Source organism: Toxotes jaculatrix, chromosome 8 (genome assembly GCF_017976425.1).
Source record: "Toxotes jaculatrix isolate fToxJac2 chromosome 8, fToxJac2.pri, whole genome shotgun sequence".
Lineage (NCBI taxonomy): Eukaryota > Metazoa > Chordata > Actinopteri > Toxotidae > Toxotes > Toxotes jaculatrix.
The window spans coordinates 3556837-3574970 of NC_054401.1; the positions used below are offsets into that span (position 1 = coordinate 3556837).

Here is an 18134-nt window from a genome sequence, read left to right on the forward strand (position 1 = left end):
CAGGAAAAAGCTGTCAGACCTTAGCTGGAATGACTTTAATGCAAAAAAAAAACAAGAAGACAGTCAAAGTAGATTGATGGAGACACTGGAACCTGCAGGTAAAGATGCCTCATCTCCTTATTAAATGGGAAACAACAGCTCCTAATGATAGACTGGCACAGGAAAAAAGTTTCTTCATGTCAATCAGCGATGCTTGACATGTCTGAGGATTAAAAATGTCAAGCTGTTTCAGTAAAAGATCACTCTGCTTGAAACCATTTTGCCAGCGTAATCCATCCTCGGGAGCTGCTGTTGCTGTTCGTGAGTACACTTATACCAAACACGGCCTAGAATGTAGCCTCAGCACATCCGGATGAGACTGACGGTGACAGAAATCCACCAACAGACAACAGACCAGCAGACATGTGGAGTCACCTCTCCTAAGGCAGTTTGGCTCATCTCTGGTCCTCTTCACTCTTTAGGGAGGAGTAAGAAGAAGGACAAGTGCAAGAACACGCAAATGTACCCTCTGAGTGAGACCCAGTACTGTCCGTGTGACAAGTACAACGCCCAGCCGGTGGGGAACTGGTCAGACTGCATCCTGCCTGAGGGAGGCAGAGTGGAGAGCATCCTGGGAATGAAGGTCCAGGGGGACATCAAGGAGTGTGGACAGGGCTATCGCTATCAGGCCATGGTGTGTTACGACCAGGACAACAGGCTGGTGGAGACGTCACGCTGCAACAGTCACGGTGAGTAAACGTGTGTGTGTGTGTGTTCGTGACTGCACAGAGGTTTAATCACACAGCTTTCTGTGTTGTTAAAGGGTTGATTTTCAGATGTGTGCAGGAAGGTGAGGACAGACTGGAAGACAATATGTTCATAACGGTGAAAACTGTTTACAGTGTATTAAATGGATGTTAGAGACACTGTGTGTGGAAAGAGATGATGCTGTCTTATTGACTTGGAGTAATAAGACCAAAACTATCCTGATTGACTGCATCACAGTAGGTCAGAGTCACAGTAGGTCTGAGAAAATCTGTTTTTTCATGACGTGGGTGAGCTGTCTGAGACTGGCCTGTAACCCCTGACGATGGAAACACACAGAAATCTGCATTAAATCACAGAAATAGAGCACAGTATGTTTTTTTTCCCCCTCACCTGCTTTGACTTCTCCGTTTCAGGTGAGAAATATACTATAGCACGTCGGAATTTCTGCAGATGCAAGAATAACTTGTTGTTCTGTTAAATATTCATCTGAAGCGAAAGATTTTGTTTGTGCACATACGAGAGCCCCTCCCACGGAGGCCAGCGACTCATTGTGAATGCCGAGTTCCTACACGAGGAGGCCTTTTTCCCACACGCTGTCAGAATCATTTGTCTCCTCGTTGTAAGGTCTTATCTTAGATCCAAAATACTTCAAGCAAAGAATCCGGGCTCAGAAGCTCGTTGTGAAATTGCTGTGAAATAGAATGCGGGAGATGTTCGAATGAATACATCAGCGTTGTGCATATATAAACACGGTTTTAGTCTCCTTGTGTGAGTCATAGACTCTGATATGCGTCAGTTAATCTGAGTGTGGGTGTGACAAGTGCACATCGTAAAGATGGGGCTGTGTGTGTGTTTGTGTGTGTCAGCCTCTATGTATTTTTACACCTATGTGAATGTGAGCGTATGCGTGTGTGTGTGTGTGTGTGCAGCCATGCATTCATCTATAAGTATCACTGAGCTTAGAGGGAAATAAAAAAAAAAAAGAAATGTTCCTTGAGGTGTACACAAAAAAACAAAAACACATTCATGGGGCTCGGTGTTAGTACATGTGAATCTCAAAGATATCGTTAAATCTCTCTTTTATCCCCATCATCCGGCCGCTCTTTCCCCGTTTTCTCTGCCACTCCCTCCTTCATTTTCTGTGCCATTCTCTCCGTCGCAGCCATCATCACTTTTAATCTTGACAGAGGAGGAGACAGGGTCCTTCCACGACTCTGCAGCTGACACAGTGCCCTCGGCTACGATGTCGATCAGGCAAACTGTGCCACTGTTATCTCTGTATTCCACAGACATCAACAGGAAAAAGGGGATTATCGTTAAAAGTGCACGCTGATCCCAGCTCTGTGGTATTGCTCACTTTTCAGATTTCCTCATTCGTCCGTGAGAGAGAGTGAATATTATACTGAGGATTGTGGACTTCAGAGAACAATACATTAAAAAGGATTTGGATATTTGTATATGTTTTTTTTTAACCATCTAAATGGTCAAAGGGATGTAAGAATCAGCTGCACAAAAAGTGACTAACATCCAAACAACAAATTCCTGATTCTATTAGTTCCCAGCCATAATTGCAGTCAGACACATGAGGATCTAATTAGTGTGTTGTTGTGTTGTATATATACAGAAATCATGGCAGAGTCTCTGCACATATGTGTTAATGTATGACAGTGAACTGAGTATAACTACCAAGAAAACAGTTCAGCTCATATCTTTATTATATAACTACTTAACAGCAAAAATGTAACTATGAAAAAGTGCTCAACAAATTCATCTAACGACTGAACAAAACAGTGTAGCTGCTTAACAAAATGTTACTACACAACAAAAATGTAAGCACACATCAAAACATTAATATGGCTGCTAAATACCATTGCATTGGGCCAAAGGCCATAATGCAGTCAGGGAAAATCCCATTAGAAGTCCCCTGCTATGTCCTATTTATTTAACATTACTCACCTACAGTATTTCTTATATTAATAACAACAAGTGACCCATGATGCTTTGCCCGTCACCGTGACTGTTACAGGATGGCTCGGGGGGCTTTGGCCTCGTCTTGGCAGGATGTGGTAAAGGCGGAGGGAACGCAGTCACTGCGGGAAGCCATAAAGAAAAAACATCTCGCTGAAGACCTGTGAACCTGAGCAGAACTGCAGTAAACAGATTTGTTGTTGCATGACGACCCATATTTGTACTAACAAGGCAAAACACACTAGGATCCTGTACCGTATAATTGAGTTTATTCTGTTTTGAGTGTTGCCACATGTTAGCAGTGTGCTGTCAAGGTTTGAGGACTAAGGTCAGTGTCTGATAACATTCGTGCTATACACGAAAGGGTCCCTCTGGCCTTTTGTGACTCTTTCTTTCTCCTCTATTCTCCAGCCTGAGCATTGAGCCTCCAGTTATTTTCTGAATTCCCAGGGATTAGACTGTCCCCATTGCCATGGAGATGATTGTGCAGTGGGTGTAACGGGTCAGGAATCAGGCAGTATTAGTTTCCTGGAGCCAAAGGCTTCACTTACAACCTCATGTGCATTTCCACTGATTGTGATTGATGTTAGTTCCACCAAAAGCATAATTTTGTAATTATTTTACAGAGGCATTATGATCTCATTATGATGAATGTTTTACAGGTTGTGAAGCCAAAACAAAAAAAACATCGGTTAGATATAATGAGAAAAGCACGTTAGTGTCAGAAACCGCACTGTGTCATGTCGGAGCCCATCTTAAAGCAGCCGTGCCCAAAGCAGCCAGATTTTTACTGTGTTTCTTACTTGTCAAAACAGCCTCTACAAAAATGAAAAATATAGAATATGGCTGAGTTCAGAAAGTTTCTGGGAGGAGTGCCAGGGATTCCAAGAAATTGTGTAGCTTCTGGGAATTTTAGCCAATGGATCACTGTGCAGGTGATCAATCTTTTGCACTTTTTGTATGAGCCACATTAAGTGGTTGTCTTCTATTTCTGCATCAATTTATCACCTTCGAGTTTAAACATTGTGCCAGCACACTGGAAATACCAGCCGGTTCTTCCATGTGCAAAGACAAAAGAAGGAAGGACACAGCCACAGAAGCTGTGGCTGTTGGTGATGGTGAAGTAGGTAATTTGTTTAACGAGGTACCTTGAGCCTAATTACTTTAATATAATGTTTTCAAAATTATGTTATAAGCAAAATGTTGATTGGTTTTGGTTGTTACAGTAAAACTTGTTTACTTCTAGTAAATTTCAGCTCTTATCCCATCTATCACTGGGAGGTTCGAGAATTGGCCGGGCAGTGAAACATTTCAGGTGAAGTGGGGCAGCAGTTAGGAAAGCTTCCTACAGCACTGACAACTGCTCTGGGATGTACAGCAAGAGCTTGTGCCAGGTTGAGTTGACTTCTAAAGGCAACAGGAGTGATCTCCTATCTGGACTCGGCCCAAAAACCTCCCCGAGAGCGTGGCAAGACACCTAACAAGTTTATATCAGTTGAACTACAAGTGAACTGCGGGCTGAGGTGCCGCAGCTTTCGAACTGGGTGAACTTCAAGTGACATGTTCGGTGATTTAGAATGACTGGACTTGACTGTAGGGACTGCAGTGGGGGGTCAAAGGTGATGAAGCTTATTTCAGAGCGTATGCTGAACTCAGCAAGGTGTTGATGTAGAGATGCTGATCTGTACTAAGGGGCGCCAGAGTGTAAGGAGGTCAGGCAGAAGTGTGTGCGTGTGTGTGTGTGTGTATGGGTGTCACTGAGTATTTAGTTGGTGCCAAAGTGCTGCCAGGACTCTAGTCTTGACTGGATTAAGCAGACTTTTTTTATTTTCTAATGATATTAGCTTGCAAAGCATCTTGCTGCTCAGTTTTGGGCCAGTGGAGTTGGTGACAGCACCACCCTTCAACTGTCCTCTTCAGCTGAGCCAGGCTGGTGCAGGGTGCCGCCATCTTTGGGAGGAGTCGTCTGTAGATACAGTGCATTCACTTTTTCCACATTTTATTACTTTGTAGCTTTTTCCTAAAACCATTCACGTTCATTTTTTCCCTCATTACTAAAAAGGAAGAGCTGAAATATAACATTGACATCTGACATATTCAGACCCTTGACTCAGGACTTAGTTTAAACACCTTTGGCAGCAATTACAGCCTCGAGTCTTCTTGGGTGTGACGCGACAAACTTTGCACACTCGGATTTGGGGATTTTCTGCCATTCTTCTCTGCAGATCCTCTCAAGCTCTGGCAGGTTGGATGGGGACCGTCGGTGAGCAGCCATTTCCAGGTCTCTCCAGGAATGTTCGATCGGGTTCAAGTCAGGGCTCTGGCTTTGACACTCAGGGACATTCAGACAGAGTTGTCCCTAATACATGATGAGGGAGAAAATGAATTTAAATGATTTTAGCATAAGAACATAACAGAATGTGAAGAAAGTCGAGGGCTCTGCAAACTTTCCGAGTGCACTGAATACTGAAAGAGTGTAACAGGAAAGAAAAATGAAAGGACACAGGAGTGTGACGTTATTTTAATTTTAAGAAAACTCAGGTTGATCATCCTCAGCAGTGCTGAGGCTGCGTTTGGGCCAATATTTGTACTGCATCACACAAAACCCTCACAAACCTGTTGTAATAATGTGTGTGGCTGGAGAGGAATGGCAAACGTCCAGTTCTCTGTTTGATTTTGCTTCTTCTTATTTTTTTTTATGAGCTGTTTGAGCTTCACTATATCAAACACCAACTTATTCTCTTGTGCTTTACAGTCACTTCCTTATTATGGAGCCAAAGTCATCACATCACTTACCAAAGTGAAGGCTGAAACTGGCTTAAAGAAATGCTCACCTTATAAGAAATGCATTTTCTCTTTGCAAAACACATTGCACTGTCACTGCTTTGATTTTAGTTTAACCAGGGAGCAGGGAAAATTAAATCATCTGGAAAAAATGTTAACATTATCTAAACTATGTTCTGAGATTTGGTTGTTGTTTGGTAATAAAGACATTATGAATAAAGAATCTAAATGGCTGCCGCTCTCCACTGCTGTTATCATCCATGTGCTCCAGCAGAGCTCAGTGGACAGCACTGGATGCGAGTTGTTGTACCTGGCAGCTCAGTGTGTCACTGTGAAGCACGATGGTGCTACAGAGGAACATATGTGCTCCGCAAGATTCTTCTCAGGTTAAAAAAAAAGAAGCGAGAAAAATACTCACATACGTTGACAAAATGGATTTGTAAAGTCTGAGGAGCCTATGTGGGAAGTGTGTTTTCAGCAAACCCGTCAGTTAATGCAGCACCACATGTCTAAAAAGAGCCCACATCAGAAAGAGGAAGTGTTTAGGCGCCCAGTGTGACACTCCACTTTCCCGCCTCATTCACCTCATCGATTTTCTTAATCAAAGGCTAAACTGATTTACAGGCCAGCGCCGTTACAGGAGCCTAAAAAAAAAAAATGTATCAGCCTCTCATATCTCTCGCTCTCCCGCTCTGAGCGAAATCTTTGGAAATATGTTGGAATGTACAAAGCCAAAGGTTCAGAAGAATAATCTCTTTCAACACATTTGACCTGTGTGCAGAGGAAAAAAAGAGAGGAAATCAAAGCCCAGAGATGGAGAAATATAAAAAAAAAACAAAAAAAACAAAAAGCAACCCAAAAAAAAAAAAAACCAAGAATAACAAGCAGACTGAGATGGTTAAAACTGTTGACTGTGTCATGACCCTGTGTGCTGAGGAAAAAGAGATTGAAGTAATGAAGCTTGTCGCCAGACTCAAACACTGCTTTGCTGGATTTTTTGACTTTTATATAACAGACCATAAAGTCGGGCTTTAAATGTGGGCCCTGTTTTCATTCCACTACGCTGAAAATCAATAACTGCATTTAGATTAGTTTGTGAAGTATCGGTTAATAGTTTGCTGTGCTCTTACAAGCTGGGCGTTTTCCCAGTCTAGCATTTAAAGAGTTCTTGAACTTTAATGGCCCTTTGTTAGATTGAAAAGAAAAACTGAGCTTTGGGAATTAGGGCAAATGTAGTTTCATAAAGGATGAAGAAAACAAGATTCTTCTGAGGGAATCACGAACCAGCCGAGGCTGTTTTTCTCTAAAGCAGTCGTTCTCAACCTGTGAGATCCTGTTAGGAGGATGCAGAGAGAACAAAGGTTTTATTTCAAAGCTTTTCTTATGAATCAATTTTCTGGTGAAGGCTTTTTCCCTCTGAAATAATTAATAACAGACTTTAGTTCGATGTCTAATAATTTATTGAAATAGCCTGAAAAGCGTTTCTTCTGATGGGTGAATGCACCTCGTGGCTTACAAATCGTCACGTCCATAAACACGTTTGATTTCTGATCTTTACGTCCTCCTTCCAGGTTATATTGAGGAGGCGTGCATCATCCCCTGTCCTTCAGACTGTAAACTCAGCGAATGGTCCAACTGGTCACGCTGCAGCAAGTCCTGCGGCAGCGGGGTCAAAGTTCGCTCCAAATGGCTCAGAGAGAAACCTTACAACGGAGGCCGGCCTTGTCCCAAACTGGACCACATCAACCAGGTAAAGACGCTGGAGCTGAGACTCCAAGGAAAAGATAGAGATAAAACCTGGAGCTTCTCTGCTCACCATTGTTTCTTGAATATTTATGAACTGTGCAACAATATATTTATACTTATTACAAGTGTGATACATCTTATACATAATAACACAGGAGAGAGAGAGAGAGAGAGAAATAAATTAATTATTAATGAAAAATTAGCTCGAGTCTGCAGAGCTTTCCTTTACCTTCCCTTCATTATTGCTGCGCTCACTTTTTGCTGAGCAGTAACAGAACAGAAAGCAAGGGGTGCTATAAAATCCATGATTTGCAGAAATGAAATGCTTTCCAGGCCTGTGAGTATCAGCAGATGCAGATTAAGGTTGTGTAGATCTATGCCAGGCAGTGTGTGGTTGTGCGTGTGTGTGTGTGTGTGTGTGTGTGTGTGTGTGTGTGTGTGTGTGTGTGTGTCTGTGTCTGTGTCTGTGTCTGTGTCTGTGTCTGTCTGTGTGTGTGTATGCATGTGTGTATGCGTGTGTGTGTGTGTGCTAAGTTCACATAGGTATTTATACCAGAGGCTTTTCTGATTATGTCCTCTCGAATGTTGCATTAATCATAGGTTCTGCGCTATATGAACAGTTGGCATGTGCTCATTAATCCATCTGTCTCCTTTTAATCCACCCCAATGCTCGCTGGATATGACTCATTGCTACAGGCCCAGGTAAGAGCTGCTTTTCTCAGCTATTTGTAATTTAGTCGCAGATGTTAAGTGTCACTGGTGTCAATGGGTCACTGACAGAGATGTACACAGTCACAATATCCTCACTGTAAGTAAACAAGGTACTATGGCAGATGGTTTTATTTATAAGTTTTATAGAGTTTTATTTATACAGACATTTCTCGGAGGCAGAGCTGCTCTGGGGGCAGAAATAATCTCTTTGGCTGAGTTAAACCTCAGAGAGCTGAATCACTACGTATTAGGCAAAACCTAACTGACAAAGTTGCATGGATAAGACAAAATATTTATATAAAATATCATTTGCAGAGGTCACTTTTTTTTTTTCCCACGACCCCGATGATCTGAGTCACTGAACCCTACACACTGAGGTTTATCTTTGCGTAAGAAAATGTAAAACTATGCCTCCATTTGCCACTAAATCCATCTGAAAGCATTAAGTACATGAATAAGGTTATTCTGTCCTCAGGTATATGAGGTGGTTCCATGTCAGAGCGACTGTAATCAGTACGTGTGGGTCGCCGAGCCGTGGAGCGTGTGGAAGGTCAGCAACGTGGACTTGAAAGAGAACTGCGGCGAAGGCGTCCAGACCAGAAAAGTCAGGTATCTACCAACCTGTTTTTCTGTCCTTAGCATTTTGTGTCAGCATCAGTTGCAGGTGGTCACACCTTAACGATCATCCAGACATATAATAACACTGATACAACGACCCTGTGAAAAGTTTCATGTTTTTGGTAAAACATAAAAAATTATGCTAAAAAGTTGTAATTTCGAATAGAAAATTATAAAATTGAAGAAAGTCTAAAGTTGAAGAAAGTCAGGATTCAGTTGAAAATAAATTCTGTTCTGTATCTGTTTATTTATTGTTATATTTTAACACGTGGTTGAAGCATAAAATGAAAATTTAAAGTAGAGTGCATGTTGTCCATGTTCAGGCTGTCTGTGTTACACTGATCCTCCATATCCAGGAGGTTTTTTGTCTGTTTGTTTTCATTTCCATAACATTGACCTCTGTTCTGCTGAGCAACACACTCCACTGTGTGAGAAACACACTGTAGGTTGTCAAGCATCTCATGTGCGGGCCAACTCCATGTCCGGTTAAAACATCTTTAGTTCGTGTATCACAGCTTTGGTAAAATACGGTAAAGTTCAGTGTGTTTATCGACCAATCCCACAGGTGCATGCTGAACACCATAGACGGCCCATCAGAGTCTGTGGAGGACTACCTATGTGACCCAGAGGAGATGCCTTTGGGGGCCAGGGAGAGCCGGCTGCCCTGCCCCGAGGACTGCGTTCTGAATGACTGGGGGCCCTGGAGCCGCTGCAGCCTGGTGAGAGCTGAACCCAGATCAGACAGCAGCAGCTCAGCTGTCTGGCACAGAGCAGATATGGGAACGTCAGACTTTTGTGAAGCCCACTGAGATTCATCTTGATATCTCTCTCTCGTCAGAAATATTTTCTCTGAGGTTCAAGGAGTTCAAAGCATAACTGCCCTGTGTTATTGTGAGCAGTGTGTGTGTGAATCGTTGTCAACAGGTTATTTCTTGTCCACCAAGGAGGAATAAAAGAGATATATGAACTGGGAAGCAGGAGAAAATGGCTTATGTATCACCTGTATTATACTGTACTCTCTGTGCGTTCAGCAGGGAAGGAAGATGATTTATGATAAAGACTCAAAACCTCCTGGGCAGGTTTCCAAATTTACATTTAGTGACACACACACACACACACACAGCTCTCACATCGGAAGTGATGCAGCGGCAAACATAAAGCTGCCTAAAAACATTAGTCCTAGTTTGTGATCATCATTTGGCAAACAGTCACACACACACTGTGAAAATAATGAATTAAATCTCAGAAACATTTTGATTCATGATAAGAGACGCAGTGCTGCCAATTTAGTTCATAAATGTTCGCATCTGATGGTGAAACGAGCAGAAGATGAGAATTTATCCACCACATCAGGACCTGAGAGACCTTTTCCAACTCAGTGTAAAATGTGAAGACTTTGCAAACTGAGATTTGTAAAGAAACGCCGACCCCTGATTCCATCGCGGCAGCAAAGCACACACCTACGGGCTACAGCGTGTACACAATCTTCGTTCTCCCTTTTGAACGAGACGTGTAAGGTGTCAGAACATCCTGTTCAGCTCCTCCGCCCCTGACACCTCTGATTCTTGGTAAAAAGTCATTTTAACTGCTCTGGTCTCACCTGCTGTTCTCACAGCAGCACCCTGGCCATTGTTAATCACACCCCATTCTCTCCCAAAGTGCTTGACACAAAGACTTCCCACAATTCCAGTCTCTACATGGAGTCTGCAGTGGCACCAGCGGGGCCTCTCACATGTTTTATTCATCGTGCCAACGATGGAGTTATTCAAAAGGCTGTCATTTTCTCCCCCAACTCTCTTCTGTGCAAGCAATGACTGTGTAGAATCTGGTGGTTTACCATTCCGGGAGAATATCCGTTTCAGCCGTCCTGTCATTTCCTGCTAGAAAAAAAATCGAATTCCACACACTGGGAATCCCTCGGGACCAAGCCTGCGCAGACTCTGGGAGAATGTCTTGACAAGAAATCTTACATGAATTGTGGCCCAATAAGCTGTGAAATAATCCAGCGAAATTCACAGTTATCTGCTTTAATGTCCAATAAATACGGGCATCAGTGTGGCAGGAGCTCTGTGGCTTTGCTCCACTTCTGTATTCAGTTCTTATCACTCTGCAGTATGGACTGTCTAATCATTTACACGTTCTAAAGGCTCCAGATTTTGATGGGGACTCTTTGTTTCAGCCTTGTACCAGAACCAACAGTCGGGTGCGGACGGCGTACGTCCTCCGGTCGCCCAGTGTGGGGAGGCAGTGCCCTGACACAGCCGATAAGGAGCCCTGCAGCCTGAACCTCAACTGTTTCAACTACTTCTACAACATCACAGGTAAAGGAAAATGTTGAAGAATGTAAAATCTGACAGTGTCTTCTGCAGAGGGCAGGAGCAACTAAGCTCAGTTTAGTGACAGATGTTCGTCTCCTCAGAATGGAAGCACCGTGCGTGCCTTGTATTTTGGACGGAGCAGGAACTTTTCTCGACTTTCACCACATCACCAGTATGAAAACAGCACTTGAAATGGCAGCTTTAAAACTCTCCTAACATCACAGCCTCCATTTCAGCTCCTCGTCTGTTTTAACTGCAGGACAGGCAATCAATAACTGGCTCATCTGTTTTGGTTTTTTTTTATTTTATTTTCAACAACCTTATCACTTTTGTTTCTTCAGCTAAGATAACGGTGAGATTTTCTCAGAGCTTGCGCTGTATAATGATGGTGTAAAGTTAATGGAGCTCTTTTGAGTCTTGCTCACAGCTGCTCTTTGCAAAGCTCCTCTCTGATCACAGGCTAATTTTTGGTTTGTTGGTTGTTTTTCAGTTTATCTCCACTTTTCAAGGAAAGGTTGAACGGGCACACGTTAAGTTTTCTCTGCGGTAACAACCATCAAAGCCTGGAAGCTGCCAAGTACAAGTGAAACATTTGACAGTTGGCCGCTGTGGGTTAAATGCCTTGCTCAGTGGCACCTCAGTGGTGATTTCTGAGATTGTGATTTGCTTTAAACAGGGTTACTCAGAGATTTGAGCTGGCAGCCTTCCCGAGCTCTCCTCTCTAATCTGCAGGAAATCACACCTCCATATCACGTGTCACAGAGGTTACTCTTTCACATTTCCCTCTGGAAGCTGTAACGAACTATTTCAATAAAAATAAAGAACAAGAGAGATTGGCAGCGTTCCTATATTTCACTTGTTGAAATTTTTATTGTGTTGCCTTCATTGCTGCTGCCCCACATTCTCAACCAGCCCACCCTCCTGTCTTCCTTTTGTGTTGTTAAACCGGGAGATGTGACATAAAATCCCAACTGCTGGGTTCACAGTGGCATACAGGCATCCCAGGGTATATGTACATAATATACAAGCAGAGATTATTATTGGGTAAAGCACTTTTTTTTTTTTCTTTTTTTTTTTCATTGTTGATGCAGAGACCATCCAAGCTGCTCCTTCCTTCAGTGTTCCTCTCCTTGTCTTGCCGCCTTTCTCTCTTACTGTCGCTCTTTCTTGTTGCAATCTCCCTATTTTCAGTCCCCAGAGAGCCACAAAGCTCCTCGGCAGAAGGAGACACAATTCCCTGAGTTGAGCTTGCAAACGAGCTCACTGCAGCTAAAAACAGCCACTCATCTTTGTCAGTGGATGGCACACTTCATGAGTGATACCTCAGCCTCCCTGTTGTTACAGGGTGTTTTTCTTTTTTTTTTTTTTTTTTTTTGTTACAACAGCCTGCACACTGTGGTTTTAAAGGCATTGGCACCTAAGTCTGGAATAAAATGTGATCTTTTCACTTCACAGAAATCATTTTTTTGGGGGGGACAAGGGTTCAGCCTCTCAAAGCTCTGAAACTGTCTGGTGGGGTTTATTGAGGGAAAACTCACAGTGATGTTGCTTTTAAATCCTGGTTACTTTTCAGAAGAGGAAACTTAAATCTGCCCGCACAGCTCGCTTATGATGCTAGCATAAAAGGACACTGATGGCAGCCAGATTTATTGGATTTAAGTGAGTGGTTTTAAACCTTCAGTGACCTCTTTGCTGACAAAGTTATCATCTGTTATCGACAGTGATCTTTGCCAGCCAGAAGCTGTTTAGAGTCTGACTCCAAACAGACGACAAAAAAAAAAAAAAAACACACACAGGCTGATTATTTTAAGCCTGTAGCAGAGGGAAAGGATGGCGGCGGGAGAAGTGTGTCATCCAACTAAGGTAATGAGCTGAAGTCAAACTTACAGTGCAGCAGGTACCAGGCATGCTCGCCATTCTGCCGAGTCATCTGGGTGACTAAAGTGGTTCGCCTGTATGCGCGGCACGTCCACCCTAAAAGATCCATACGGACACAGTGCAGTGAAGTAATGAAAATTTTTAGTTTATGTCAGCAAAGCAGCTTATAGTTGATTCATACTATATATATATATATATATATATATTTTTTTTTTTTTTTTTTTTTTTAAAAAGGTCTTTGTGCATTGTGGGACACATTGTGTATCAGCACATATGACCTGAGGCTAAACAACTTTCAAAGTACCATGAGGCAGCATGGTGTGGCAGTGCATTTCTGTGTGTTCACCCTTCAAAAGCTAAGACACGCCACAGTTGTTTCCCACTGTCTGGGATTTATTCTTTCAACAAACATTTGAACACTTTTGAACAGCGTCTCCTTGTGTTTTGTCCCGGCTCATCATCCCACTTCAACTGGAAATACATCCAGCTACAGAAACAGAAAGTCAGTGAAATGCTATTTGCCTCTAACTTGAATACGTTCCTCTCGTTTTCCCCCTCGCCTGCCTTCCAACTTAGCTTTCACTCAGGGTGGTAATATCAACAGCAGCAACCTGCTGATAACTGGTAAATATTTGCTGTGTGTGGTGACATTTTGAGCTGTTTAATGTGGCAGGTAACAGTTGCCATGTGAGGGTAATATACTACTTTAAAATTTAGCTGGAGAATATGTGAATTCATGAAGCGTGAATAATATAAACATGTATTTTTTTATATACATGTTTTATTTTGTCCTTTGCAGGTGCATGTAAACAGATCAGTAGAGTTGGGACATGGCTGTGAGTCACACTTAAAGCTGTTGTTTTTATACAAACAATGGATTAGATAACTATGTGGTCACTTGTAGTGATGAACCCACAGAGAATTACCACCCAGCTCTGTAGTTGTCAGGTCAGTGGAGCATTTAGCATGTTTAGGCTTATTATTTCAGTTTTCCAGCCTGCAGCTTTACCGTTTTGATTCCCTCTCACCCTCAGTGTTGTTTTCAGGTGCAGAATGCAGCTGTTTTTAGTGAAAAAGCTTCAGATTCTGCTGCACTCCACCAGCCCAGCATCAAACGGGAGAAAGACACAGTTAGCAACTAGTTGGTTATCACATGGAGCATTTAGCAGCTAATCGAGCGATATATTTCCCCCAGGAGTTGGTAGAGACCAAAAACAGACCCAAAGAAAAGGAGTAAATATTGGACTTACATTCATCAGGTGGACACAAACACAACTTCAGATGAATGCTAATGTTATGTCTGTTAGATGTGTAAACAAATAACAACTAACACATTACCCATATTAATTTAAAAGCTGATAAAACATCACCGTTGTATTAATGGCTCATTTCCACTGCCTACAAGTGGCCAAAGAATCGGTTGCTGCTGGTTTAAGTCACAGATACGAGAACACATCTGAACATATCTTGGATTTGGCAGCGCTAAGACGTGTCTGGAGACTTGAGAATTGAAATCAAAAGCATTCAAGTTGTTCTGTTAGAATAAATGAATAAATAAATTAGACAGCATCGGGAAGGCTTTGAACAGCGACATGCTTCCATTCTGACACATTTAAAAGAATGCAATCTCAGTTACATAATAAAAATCACTATTGTCTCAACTTTGATCAAATGTTCAAATAGCTGTTTGTTTTAGGAGTCCGTTTTTAGATCTGAAAGATTTGCATCCTGACTTTAAATTTCCTTATGAAGATTTGGACTTCAGACTTGACTTTAGACTCTCCACTGACCTGAGATGTGAACTGGACTTGCCCCCAAAGACTTCAAAACACCTCTGATGTACGCTTTGATGGAAAATGACCTTTTCTTTGAGTTTGCACTGATGAAGTTCAGGTTAAATTTCCCGGCGAAGAAAATGTGTTGGATTTTTCAATGGCATTTATTTTGAGCTATTATTTGCAGAAAGCAGATGAAATCAGTGACGGAAAATAGATACTAATTATTTTCTGCATATTTATTCGACCTGTCATCATGTGGTATTGTTCATTTTTCTCTGGGTGACACAGAGGTTTTGAACGTGAACGTGTCGTGTGTGCTTCTCCTCAGACTGGAGCACATGTCAGCTGAGTCCTAACGCCGTGTGCGGGAGCGGCATCAAGACCCGGATGCTCGACTGCGTTCGTAGCGACGGCAAATCAGTCGATATAAAATTCTGCGAGGAGGTGAGGCCCGCAAAAATTCCTCAAGTGTCTCCTTTTGTACTTTCCTCTCCCCCCTGTGTTTCTCGGGCAGTTTGGTTTTATACTTCCTTTGTTTGACACACTCATTTTTCTTAATGACTTAATCACATCACTCATTACAATATATCAGCGCACCCTTCCAGTACTATTAGGCCCACAGCAACATGAAATATTCAGAAGTATTCCCATGCAGAGATTGTTGTCGTTGCTCCAGGCTGAGTGTTTTATTCATTCATAATGTGTCCTGGCTCCCTGTAATTGTAGCCGGCGGGCTGTGGCAGAGCCGTCCCCGCAGCTATTTAACCCCTGGCCCGCTTCATCATCTGGCTCATTCACTAAAACACATCGTGCCAGGATGCGCTTTCACCGCAGCTTCGATATCCCAGCTCTGCCTGTCTGCCTGATGCTGCTCAGCTCGCTCTGTCCCGTGCCAGAGCAATGGCTTCTGGGAATTGTAGTGCTGAGAGGTCAAACTGCTGTCTGGCAGTAACAGACTGAGTTGGCTGTGCCATGAATGTCCGTCTGTGCTGTGAATGAGTTGAGCCTGACCTGTCGCTTCACTTCCTCAATGTGCTGCAGCTGAATTTGGAGAAGAAGTGGCAGATGAACATCTCCTGCGTGGTCGAGTGTCCCGTCAACTGCCAGCTGTCAGAGTGGTCGTCCTGGTCCGACTGTTCACAGACCTGCGGGCTAGAGGGTAAGATTCATAGTGTAAAAGACGATGCTCAGCTCTCTGATCAGCTGAAACTGTGCCAGCGTTGTTGACATTTAGCTGACATTTTTATCTGGAGCAGTTTCCAGTGTGATCAAAGATCTGACAGGAGTAACTGGTAACAGGGAGAAAATCTGTGACCTTTCGCTAATAAGACATCTTTAAACACTAGGTCACCTTTTCATCATCATCATTACCGTAATCTCGCGATGATGACAAAACTGAAACGTATTTACACTGCACTTTTCATGTACAGTAATGAGATAGAATTGCAGTGAAAGCAAAGGTCAGAGCAAGCAAAGTAAGACTGAGTAGTTTTTACTGTTCGATCAGTCATAACAAACTCGTGCTGTCCAGCCAAACATTGTTCAAACCAACAGAAACGTATGGTTGATTCTAATGGAGATTAAAAAAAAAAAAAAATACTAAGGATACCAAATATGTCTGAATACTGAATTCGGGGGAAATAAGAAAGGTGCAAGAATACTTCCATTTTATTAAATGGTGCAGCCATGAAAAGATGGTGCAGCCATAAAAAGAACATCTGGAGTCTTAAGTCTGAATATTTCTTTTCACTGAACAGCTGGAACAAACTAATACAGAATATATATTCTGTTTTGTACTGTGGAGTAAAATGATTTTAACAGCCTTAAACTAAATGAAGGAAACAGGCAGAAACTGTAGGTTAAGGGGCTTAAAGGTCTAAAACAGTCACACACATGCTCACAGTTAAAAGGAATGTCCAGATTGTTTTTTTTTCCCCTTCTGATCCTTATTTGAATAATTTAATATTGAGTATTTGCCAACCGAGTCCATTCCAGTATTTGTTTTTGTTTGTTTTCTCCTTCATATTACAGCTGCACACTGAGGCTACATTCACAAATAATTAAAATACAGTCAAATTGGTAAAGTAAACAGCAGAATACCAGAATAGCTCTACTGTAAAAACAGAGACAACCTCTCCACTGTGAATGAAATACTGAAGGTACAGTTTTTGAACTAATACCAGCTCTGAAAAGTTCTGGTTCTCCTTGTAAAATGTCTCTGAAAGAGACGCAAAATTACTGTAAATGATGTGTCCCTTAATTATTTAGAATCTCATTTGGTCTGGTTGTCTTGCTCACATACAGGAGGGGTGGGAGGATAGGATTTACATGTCTGTACCCAGAATCCCGTTGTCTCATTATCCATCCATGCATATATGAATGTAAAGCAGGAAAATGCAAGTACAAACACGACAGTCTGGAGGAGCCTGCATATATAAAGTTTAGAAAGCATTTTCACATGCCGTTTATTCGTAAGGAGTATTCTGCATCAACAGTTTTCTTCTTCATGTGTGTCGCTCCACACCAAAGTACCAAAGCATGGTGTGGCTGTGAGAAAAGCATCTATCCTCAGCAAAACGTACTGTGGTACCTAAAAACGTCCCGTATCGGACACGTCCTGCTCCCACTGGAGACATCTGGCTTGAAAAATTCGCAAAAACAAAAAAGAGGAAGTGTTTATTTAAGAGAGAGTGATTGCGTTACACTCTCGGCAAATGACCAGCGAAAATGTGTTGCCCTGTTTTCCTGGTTGTTGTTCCGGCGGTTCACGCAGTTGATTCCATCCCATTACATCTTCCTGCTCCCGGGGGCTGTGGGAAGCTCTTTGAAGAAGATGCTCTGCAGCGATAGTTGGTAAATCACAAGGAATGAGATAAAAGTTTAAGAAAGGCTAAAGGAGCAAGAGGGGATCTTATTTGATGTGTTTTTGTGTGTGTGTACGTGTGTGTGGGATGTTCTCTTGTTGGAACAGGATATGAGGTTGTACAGTTTGTGTGTGGGAAGGCTGGTTTGTGTTTTGCGTGTTGAAAGATGTCGTAGGTTGGCAAAGGTGCATTCTGAGGTGAGCAGATTGCTGGCGAGGCAGAGTGAAAATGAAAGTGGGATATGCAACAAATGAAGGGTTCTGAGATCTGAGAGTGGGCGATTTAAAACAGGTAGACAGGAAGGCTGCGTTTTCAGATGTGTGTGTCTGTGCGTATTTGCGTGTGCAGAGCTTTTTTGTTGAGTTTTTTTTTTTAGTTAATTCATAGCATCAGTTTTGCACTTAAATCAAACAGTCTCTGAGGTGTTAGCTTCTGTGATGTATTGGATTTATTTAAAGAGAGTTTGCTGATTGATGTGGAAGAAAAGCCATTTTAGTCAAGTGGACCAAGAACTAATCAAGACGGCAGAGAGGAAGTGCCATATCCCAGACTGTTTGGAAAAGCCTGCTCCGTTAAGTGAAGTGCTTTTGTGCACAGTGAGATTAATTTAAAGCATTCAGAACAAACATGCATTTAAAATGAGTTGTTTACACAGGGAATGGATGACTGCTGTGTGGTAACCCGCAACGGTCACTGCATGTGTCGGATCTGTTTGCATTTAG

At 42.4% G+C, this 18134-nt stretch overlaps 1 protein-coding gene across 1 annotated transcript in view; it reads left to right on the forward strand.

Annotated features, from left to right (window-relative positions):
• LOC121185947 (thrombospondin type-1 domain-containing protein 7A) overlaps window positions 1-18134 on the forward strand; it is a 119754-nt gene that overhangs the window by 80523 nt on the left and 21097 nt on the right. The window contains exons 14-21 of the mRNA XM_041044487.1: window positions 462-728; window positions 7071-7249; window positions 7942-7947; window positions 8432-8565; window positions 9140-9293; window positions 10754-10895; window positions 14877-14992; window positions 15590-15707. Of these exons, the coding sequence (XP_040900421.1) occupies window positions 462-728; window positions 7071-7249; window positions 7942-7947; window positions 8432-8565; window positions 9140-9293; window positions 10754-10895; window positions 14877-14992; window positions 15590-15707 (1116 nt within the window). The remainder of the gene's footprint in view (window positions 1-461; window positions 729-7070; window positions 7250-7941; window positions 7948-8431; window positions 8566-9139; window positions 9294-10753; window positions 10896-14876; window positions 14993-15589; window positions 15708-18134) is intronic.